Source organism: Hevea brasiliensis, chromosome 17, assembly GCF_030052815.1.
Source record: "Hevea brasiliensis isolate MT/VB/25A 57/8 chromosome 17, ASM3005281v1, whole genome shotgun sequence".
In the NCBI taxonomy this organism is placed as follows: Eukaryota; Viridiplantae; Streptophyta; class Magnoliopsida; order Malpighiales; family Euphorbiaceae; genus Hevea; species Hevea brasiliensis.
Genome location: NC_079509.1, coordinates 42,896,621 through 42,907,158, shown reverse-complemented (window position 1 = coordinate 42,907,158; position 10,538 = coordinate 42,896,621). Strand labels below are relative to the sequence as shown.

Here is a 10,538-nt window from a genome sequence, read left to right as displayed (position 1 = left end):
ATTTTAATTACCTGCAATTTACATTTCCTGACACCAACCCTTGGTTCTTGGATCCAAATGGATTTTAATTCCTGTTGCCAATCTCTAGGTCACTAACTTAGGTATCATTTAATTCTCTAACTTCGAACATCAAATCGTCCAAAATATGGGTCTGAATCTTTACATAATTCCTACACGGGAAAATTTTTTTTTCCTTTAATAGAAATTATGTAAAGAGGGGCAGCTATCGACACCATATTTTGGCCGATCCCCAGAATCAATAAACTTCGAAACCGATCTCCAACACTAAGTCTCACCTTGCCATTTAACCACATTTCCGATCTCTCCTCACAGGGAGAGTTGAGTCAATGCTAAGCCTTCGTATCCAATGAAGCCTTACCAGTCTATTAAATCACTCACCGATCTCTCAAACCCATTGTCGAATCTCCTGACCAGTCAAGTATGTTCCTGATCTCTTTTGACAAATGAAATTGAACTGACACTAAATCTTTGTTACCAGTTTTATTGCCGATCTCCCTTTCAAAGTTTAAGAACAATCAAAGGTTCCGTTTCGGTTTAATGATGATCCCGATCTTAAATGTTCAAGCCAAATTTTCAATTTTAATTAAGTCCTGTTTAGCGTTGGTTCTCTACCGATCTCATGCTCATTGTGTTTTCCGATCTCTCACACTTGGGTTAATAATCACTTTCAGTAATTTCAACATACTCAGACAATCAAGTGTTCCGATCACAACCATTCATCGAACAAAAGAGGCATTCCATTTCATTTCATTTCAAAAATTTGTACAAGTTATTCAGCTAGAGGATCACCCCCATCCTGATCTACATTTTGTCCGTTCCCCCTCTCACCCCCAGCCTGATCTACATTTTGTCCGTTCCCCCTCTCACCCTCAGCCTCCTCCTCACTCTCCTCATCTTCATCCTCGGGAGCCAGGTTGGCCATCCAGGAGAAGTCTTCCTCAGGGTAACGCTTCTTAAGCTCCGCCAGGAGATCTCTGTGGGCATTCACATAAGCGCCGGCCACTTCAGTCACCATCTCTTCCTCTTTCGCTTTGAGCCCCTCAGCAAGGTGAGCGAGTTGAGCAGCTTCATCAGCCCGAAGTGCCTGAACTTCTTCCAGAATGTCTGCTCGGCTAGCTTATCCTCATAAAGTTTCATCTGCCCCTCGATGTCGGATATATAGTTCTGAGCGGATAAAAGTTAGGATCGAAGGGAAGCCACTTCCTGACTCTTCTTCTCGACCTCCTTACCCAGGCGATAAGCCTTTTCCCGAACTATATGCTGATTCACCAAGCACTCCACGTTCAGGCTCATGGATCTGGTCAAGATGTCATCAAGAGTATCCGGAGACAGCCTATCCCGGTCTTCCCGAAGACAGATGGATGACCCCAAGACCTTAGCGAAGTCTGGATTTTCTCGAATCGTCCGGCTCTTCTCCAGTGAAGTGACCAACACTTGAGCGCCACGAGAAAGGGGCCTCACAGAAGGTTGAGAAGGACCCCCTTCTGTGCTTGGAGCAACTGGAGGTGGTGGAGGCGGCTCTTCTCGGCGAGGAGGAGATCGGACAGCTTCTACGATCGGCGGCCCCGAAGGTTGAGGTGGGCCTTCTTGTATTTCCCCGGACTCATGCCTGGGTGTCTGCATTTCCTCGGCTTGCTTCATCTCCCGTACTTTCCGGGAGATCTCCCTCTTTCGCTTCCGTTTCTCCTTGGAGGCTTCGTCTCTTGCCATACCTGCACAAAAGAGAGGTCAGTGAGATCGCTAAGGTCCTGAGATCTGAGATGAAGAAAATACCGATGCCGAGGTCAGAGAGTTGAAGCCCCCGATCTTGACCAGTGATCAGCTGCATCGTCCAATGATGCAGTTCGGCCGTCACTGCATCCAAACAAGAAAACTTCTCCCTAGCCGCTTGATCTTTCAATTCCATCACCACGGCTCCCTCTACCCTATTCAGGGCGAGATGCTTTGGACGCGAAGGGTTCAGATGTAGCCGCCGAGGAAGCCCTCGGCGTTCGAATTTTGCTCCTCGAATAAAGCGGTTCTTCCAATTCTTGAGGAGGAGGGCGGATCGGTAAAGAGCCCACAATGAGGCTTCTCTGAAAGAACCAATACTCGCCGTCCTTTCTGGGTCGGGTCTATGTAGTTCAAAGAAATACTTTGGCTGTAGGATAGAGTCCCTTGGCACGGCAGAGCCCCCTGAAAGCCACCAGGATCCGCCACGAGTTCGGGTGAACTTGGGCGATGCACACTTGGTGAAATTTTAAGACCTCTTTGAAGAAATCGTCTAGAGGGAACCGCAGACCGGCTTTTAATTGTTCTTCGTAGACCATGATCATATCATTCTCTTCGAAGAAGTGATCGGCACGAAGATCGCCGTGGCACTTAATTAGCTCGTACGAATCAGGCCGAATGTTGTATTCTTGGCTAAACGATTGGAGGTCGGTTTCTTGAAGGATCGATGGTAGCTCGTCTATAGGAAGACTTTCCCTCCCTGAAGAATGTACATGCCTTGAAGGTTCTGCTCGCTCCCGAACTGGAACAGAGGCCCTAGGAGGTTCAGGTTGCGCGCTTGGTCCGATCACCTCCGCTTCGTCGGACGACCATGAAACATGGACGGAAAGTGGGCTTGCCGCTCTCTGACCTTCGGCGCCGCTCATTTTCAAAAGAAATAAAGAACTCAAAAGTAAAAGAAGGATCAAAACCCTTACCGGAGCTTGATCGGAGTCGGAAGAGCTTGAAAATCGGGAGAATTTTGGAATTGTTTACAAGAGACAGAAAATGGCATAAGTGAGAAACTGGCTAACCCCCACCCCTATTTATACTCGTCCGAGCATTTAATGCTCACGATGTCCCAGGCAATGCATCGGTTAGCGGGATTCGCCAGCTGTTCTGACACGTCTCTCGAACATTCCAAATTACATAAAGAGATCGGTTAACTGGAGATCGGCATATTAAGATGAATATTTTGAATAAAGGATCAGTTAAGGGTCGTTCAGTTAGGAACCAGATCGGACGAACACATCAAAGATCGAAAAATAATCAATGAAATGATAATTGACAAAATGAGTTTTTTATTTCCAAAAGATCAGATTACATCATTTGGGCGATCTCAAGATCGGTTTACATTAAAAATCTGATTACAACAAAAGGTCGACCTCTAAAGATCGGCAGAACATCCTATCTAAAGGGGGTCTATGTCACAGCCAACATTGTGACTGATCCAAAGGGGTGTCACCGACCCGGACCGAGCCGCTGTCGGAACACCCAATGTGGAGGAAAGCCACTGTCGGAACACTCAATGTGATGAAAAGCCGAATAAATTTGGAAGAGCAACCGCCAAGGGTCGACGAAACTTTAGCAATTCTCTCACCATCATTAGATAAGGTTATCACGATCATTCGGTCACCGGGATCGTAAATTTTCAGTCGGGGAATAAAGAAGTCCATCGGAAAGGGATCAAAAGCCATAGTCGTAGCCGGAACTATCGCTGGAGCAGCTAGAACAGGAAAGGGAGAAGGGAGAGAGGAAAATCGAATGAGGAAAGCTTCTTCTGTCAGGGGTATATATAGGGGAAAGTCAGGCATTTATTGCTAAGCAGAAAATGAAGCGGGCGCTTTGAGAATCGAGGGGAAAACGCTTCGAGAATCGGGGGAAATTAATGCTTTGACCGGACCGGGCCTGACTAAAGAAAGGATCGGAATGATAGAGATTGGAAGAGGGGAGACCGGTATGAAAGATCGAAAGGGGCGCGTGTCAAGAAGATCAGGAAGAGGGGAGATCGGAAGGCAAAGAGAATAAAACAAATCCCAATAACCGTCGTCAGAATCAGAGCCAAGGTAGTTAAAGTGTTGCAGACGAAATCTCCACCGCACGCCTGAGAATCACCCACAATGCTGACAGGTGCCAGAGTATGTCATGACAGTCCTGTACATCCCAATCTCCACCGTTGGTCTCACTTGCAAGGATGAGTCCAGAGCCTTTCGATCAAAGAGGAAGACGATAAGACCGGCGCCTTTTATTCCCTGCCCTTGGATCGCCCAGGTCAACGAAGTTTTGGACCGTCAGATTAGAAGAAGAAAAGGACAAGTATCCTGAGAATGATCTCGGCCGTTCATTTTGATTCGCCTTAATTCTCAAGCATCCGATTATGTCCTTTGAAATCCTGACCCTCCGTCTTCCTCAAAATAGATCTTGACCCTTCATGGAGGGCACCCGGTTCCTATAAATACCTGCATGAAAAACTGTTCAGGGGACGAAAAAATAGACAAAAGGCAGTGACTATAGTGGAAGAACTCTGAAACTTAATTCAGTTCGTTACTCTGCTATTTTTTTAGCTTTCATAAGAAAAACTTTGGAAACCAGTTTTCTGAAGTGTTTTCTTGAAAAGGGATTCTTGAATACTGAAATTCTTCATTTTCAGTCCGTTCATTATCCTGTGGCACTCTCACTTTCTGTCTTTGTTATCTCCTATTTCCATTCATATTGTCCAAGTTCAACTCCATTCAAGCTTGGTTATTTTGACCCGATTACATTTTAGCAAAGAATCCTTCATTTCAAGGCGAACCTTAGTCCTCCAGCTATCAACCTGCAGTCCTATTACATTCTGTGATTCCATAGTTAGTTTAGTAGATTCGACTCCCTATAGGTGAGTGCTTATATCGCTATTTTATCAAATGTTCTTCTTTATTTACGTATTTCATTTATTCTTTTTATGTTTGTAATTTTCACCAAGTTTATACTGTATTTTAAACACGAAGACGGTCATTCTCGAGTTTACTTCTTTGTTAATCAGTCCATTCTTTGGTTAATCTTTATTACTTCCTAACACAGGAGTTCTGGTCCCGAATAGCGTAGAAGTAACTGAACAAAATGTAGGTAACTGTATTTTTATGGTCTCTTTGAAAAGAGGGTCTAAATAACACGTCAGGGAAGTAGCAAAATTGAATCACTAGGCTGACGTATAAGGCGATCCGGCATAATGCCATAAGGCGGAATAAAAATCAAATCTCAGATAAGTAGAATGGAACGGATAGGATACTGGTAAGGCGACCATATGGGAGGTCGGTAAAATTCAGTCCGGCATCCCTTATTTAGTCACAAAGTATCAATGAGTTAAAAGAAGTCTTATTATGACCCTTGACATCTTTGAATACTAGAACTCTTAAACTTTGACTTTTATGATATATAGCTGTGATCAAATTTCGAAGAGATCGGAAGAGTCTTTATCCGAGTCCCATTAAAATAAAAGAGATCGGAGGAGAGTCCTTATCCGATTTTCAACTAAAAATTTTAATAAATATTTAAAGAGGTCGGAGGAGAGTTCTTATCCGATCCTCAAGCTAAATTTTAATAAATATTAAAGAGGTCGGAGGAGAGTTCTTATCCGATCCTCAAGCTAAATTTTAATAAATATTAAAAGAGATCGGAGGAGAGTTCTTATCCGATTCTCAACCCAAGATTTTAACTAAAAGAGATCGGAGGAGAGTTCTTACCCGATTCTCAAATTGAATTTTAACCAAATAGCCCTTTCAAACAAAATTAACATACAACAGTAACTCACTAAGGTTGTCTCATTTACTTATGTATCTGGGTAATCCGAATTTAGTGAAAAATCAAATTTTCCTTTTTGTTAAAAGGATTAACATTTCCATTTTAGCCCTACTAACTGATTTATAAAGAACGCAAAGTTAAATCTACTTACCCTTATCAAGGGACGAGGTGGGGTGCCTAACACCTTCCCCACCCGTTTACGGACCCCGAACTTAGAATCTCTGTCTTGAAGTGGTTTCATTTCGATTTATCTTCTCAAATGGTTTTCTTTAGTTTCCCTCAAAACTAAGGTGGCGACTCCTCACTCTTTCCCACTTCGGTGAGGGTTCGTCCAGGCGACCGCAAAACACGTTGCGACAAAGGGAAAAATATATGTATAATAATAAATTATTTACTGAAATGAAAAAAATGAAATATATAAATTGTCAATATGTAATAATAATAGAGTAAAAAAGAAAATTAAATACATAAAATAATAATAATAATAATTCTCATTATTATTTTAAATTTATAATTGTTCACGATATAAATATATTATTATAAATAATAAAAAGTAATAAATTTTCAATGTAATCCCCTAATTTACCTTATAAAGCAACATGTATTACCGATTAGTATCATCATCACTTATTAACATCATTATAAATAATTTTAACTCGCCTTAGAAAATTTATGATGTTTTTTCTATTGATATTTCAATTTTGTAGCATTATATCTATGAAAAAGTTTTTAAAAACATAATAATAATAATAATAATAATAATAATAATAATAATAATAATAATAATAATAATAATAATAATAATATTATTATTATTATTATTATTATTATTATTTTGCAAAATAATATATAACATTAAAATAATATATAACATAATATATTAAATTTTTAACCACAATTAAAATTTAAAATAAATTAATCCATTATGATAAAAAAATTAATATCAAAAATAAATTTTAATAATCAAGACATTTTATGATTATTTTAGTACATCAAAATATTAAAATAATCATTACACATTAAAAATTATTCTCTTTATTTATGCTACTGATAAAATTTAAATATAAAATATGTACATTTATATCTCAAATCTTTATATATTATTTAAAAGATTAAAATATTATGTAAATGAATTATATAGTTATAAAAATATTTAAAATTAAACTCTTTTATTTATATACATTTAAATATAAAATTATCCCAATTTATATATTTTTTATTAATTTCATTGAAATTTATTTATTAAAATTATTAAAAATATTTTATATAATATATCATTTTAAATTTTTTTATAAAGTTGAATGGGTCAATTGACCACTCAATGTAATGTGGCTCCACCAGTGGTTTTAGATATTTCATGAGTCTAATATTAAAAAAAATAATGAATTAAAAAATTGAATAAAAAACTCTATCCAATGTTAAATAATCATGTTTATGTTTATAGTATTAGAAACTTGATAGAATTGTCATGTAATAATATTTATTTGATGGACAACAATGAAGAACTAGATTTAATTGATTATTGAACATCAATATCATTTGACTAAAATAAGAATATCATAAAATTAAAAAATTAAAAAATTAAAAATCTAATAAATATTAAAATATAATATTATGAACTTAATAAAATTCTTATATAGTAGTGCTTGATGCTGGTTTGTACAAGATTCAATTAATATGGCTTAATGATAATAAATCTATTGCTAATCCATAATAATTTATCGTTAATAATTTTTAGTAATGACTAATTTATCGCTAATAATTTTTAGCCATGAGAGTCTATATGACAGGCCAAGTCTATAAGTAAATTTAATTTCTAATATTATTATAATTAAAATTTTAATATTATTTTAATGATAAATCTACTTTTATCAAAAACTTTATTATAATTCTTAATTATGAAATTCTGGTAATTCTACAATCTTAATTATACAAATATTATTAATATAATTCTATTACTTATTAAATCATGATAACGTTAATAATATATAGATAGTTGGGAAGGATTAGATTCAAGTTTTCTTGTAGATATAGAATATTTGTAGATGTTGTAGGAGTATTTACTAGTCAAAGCTTTGGATAATTATTTTAGTAAATAAAATGAATATATACAATAACTAAAACACAATAAAAATATTTTATTGTAATTTAATATTTAATTATTATTTTAATAACATATTATATTAATTAAATTGAATGATAAATACTCAAATGTAAATATACATGAAATAATCATAAATTATAACTTTTTTAAATTGCTATTGCATTAAAGTAATTAATGGATTATAATAAAATTTGTTTAAAAATCTCATAATTAGCTTATGTTCATAAAATTTTAGAGTAATGTATTTATTGTAAATTAAATATTATTATAAATAACGATTTTAATATATATATATATATATATCAATCATATTATTTTGTATTATATATGAATATTAATAAAAAATTATATATATATAAAAAATCATGTATATATAAAACGAGTATAAATAACGTGCAATCGAAAACAACTAGTTCTACCATATATATATATATATATATATATATATATATATATATATATATATATATATATATATATTAAAAATCATTTATAATATCATTTTTTAAAAATAGAGATTATTAGCAACACATTATATACACACCTAATTACAACAATTAAGTTTTAATCTCTAATTAGATGGAGTTGGTTGCATACATTCAGCTCTGTTAGTAGAGGTACCTTCAATATGCGGACGCCTAATTAAACTACTATTAAAGCAAAATCAGAAATTTACATGTCTTTGGATTGGCTGAAGCAATATGCAGGCGCTTGAGTCAATGAATCATCCCAAAAAACTGCACCAACATCAAATGTAATCACATGTGTTGATATACCTGCCAATATGACCAAGTTTTATTCAATTACATTGAAATATACATGAATATGCAGGATCAAGCAACTTTAGTACTGATGCAACATTCATCACTGGACCATACATTTTTTTTGTCTTATAATTATTATTATCATTATTTTTATATAAGCAAAGGATTATGTTAAATGGAAGGATGGGACCCCACGAAACCAAAACTCCTATACACCAAGACACAATTCAAAAGAACTACAGGGTATTCAAACTCAAGATCAGAAAACATTTGCAGCAGAATGAGGCAGCAGACGAACAGAACAACATCAGACCCAAAATATAAATAAATAAGTAATTATGATCATGCTCACTGTGGCTTATTGATCTGGAGAAAATGAACATTTATGCGACAGTCCTACATTTTACCAATTATACACGAAATTGTATCAATTTAAAGAATATACTGAAAATTAACATAGAAGAGAATAAACCCAGAAAAGCTATATAGTTTATAGGTGCCATAATCTTGAACCCAAGAGAAAATAACAAAAATATGAACATGCTCGATGACAGATTATTAGAGAGAGGTAACAAGTTAAAACTAACATACCATCAGAGAAATCCCATTTGACTGGCCGCTTAGTAGAAACATCCTCATAGTACCATATGAAATCCACCTTCTCCCACACATTACACAAGAACCCATCAGCCACCCTGGTCCCTAGATAATTAGCTCCATCAAGAAAATCAGGTCTAGGAATACCCACTCCGAAATCTATAATATCACATGAGTAAGGCTCTTCCACTGTATAATAGAAGGATGTCCCATTACTCCACTCTACATCATATATAAGAGTTGATAGTTGATTCTGCCTTATATAAAAATTCCTGCCTTTAGGCCAATCATACCATATGTTGCTAACTTGGAGTTGGCCTGTGCTCAAGTTCGTGTAGATAAGCGCATGAAATTGTTCAGGCCAAGGTGTAGGAATTGGGGTTGGGGTTGGGGTTGGGGTTAGCGTTGAGTCAGGCCGTTGCAGTGAAGGGTTTATGAGTTGAAGGGTAACGGAGGTTATCGTTAGAGATAGTATTTGGAATTTCAGCTTCATTTTTTTTTCCTGTGTGTTCTCCGTGTTGAGTTGTGCCGACTGCTTCTGCTGCTCTGTTTTAGAGGGATGGGGATCATTATCTGAAATGACTGGTTGAGAATGCAATATTTAAATATTTTTGCCTGAATTAATTAATTAATGGCTTCAGCTGAACTACATCTACATATTTTTCCGAAAGTTTAATTTAATTTATTTTTAATTTTTTTATTTAATTTAATTTAAAATTTTAAATTTAAATTTAATTTAATTTAAAAAATAAAAAAATAAAAAAATTAAACTTCTTAATTTTTAAATTTAAATTAAAAAATAAAAAAATTTAGTCTCAAAATAAAAAAAATTTACTTTTTATTTTTATTTAAATCGAGAAATTTAGTTCATAAATTTTAATTTTTAAGTTAAATTAAATTAAATTTAAATTAAAAATTTTAATTAAATTAAAAAAAATTAAAAATGAAATAAATTTTATCATTAATTGATAAATAGATATCAAGTCTAATATTTGAAATATATGACATTTATTGATTAGGTTTATAGCACTTACAATACTTTACATTCATTCATTGATTTAATTTTATAAATCTGATGCATGCGACACAATTATGGTTTGAGACTGAAAAATTAAAAGATTATTTTAAATACTGTTTTAAAAATTGCATAATTGTTTTAAAATTTTCATCATTAAACATATCAATTTTCTTTTTATAAACATTATATTTTATTAAAATAAACTAGGAAAACTTAACAATACCATATTCAATTAAATCAGGTCGATAAATCACACCCCACAATACCCAACCTAATTTTAAATTAATTTTTAATACCTCTAATTAATACGCCTTTGTAATCAGATATCATGAATTATTGTAATGAGATTTTTTTTTTCCTCCTCCTAAAACGTTCAGGGGAAAAATCATTAAAAACTCCCAGCAAACGAAGTCCCTTTAGATCTTCTGATGTGTAGAAAATAATTTCCACCCTCATTCCATATGAGAGAGAATTAAAATCTTCAATGATTAACAGATTGCTAACT

At 34.4% G+C, this 10,538-nt stretch overlaps 1 protein-coding gene across 1 annotated transcript; it reads right to left on the bottom strand.

The window, feature by feature from the left end:
* Positions 1–8,202: 8,202 nt before the first annotated feature.
* Positions 8,203–9,574, bottom strand: LOC110650453 (uncharacterized protein At4g14100). Its single transcript, XM_021805416.2, has 2 exons — positions 9,010–9,574; positions 8,203–8,430 (listed from the first exon to the last, which is right to left on the bottom strand). Exons 1-2 carry the CDS (start codon positions 9,506–9,508, stop codon positions 8,327–8,329), a joined length of 603 nt encoding a protein of 200 aa, XP_021661108.2. The 5' UTR covers positions 9,509–9,574; the 3' UTR covers positions 8,203–8,326.
* Between the last annotated feature and the right edge of the window lie 964 nt (positions 9,575–10,538).

Bases quoted from the DNA above. Each gene is read 5' to 3' on its own strand.
- LOC110650453 (XM_021805416.2), bottom strand. From the start codon at position 9,508: ATGAAGCTGAAATTCCAAATACTATCTCTAACGATAACCTCCGTTACC. The intron at 8,431-9,009 runs GTATGTTAGTTT...TCATATTGGCAG, and splicing joins CAAATGGGATTTCTCTGATG to GTATATCAACACATGTGATT.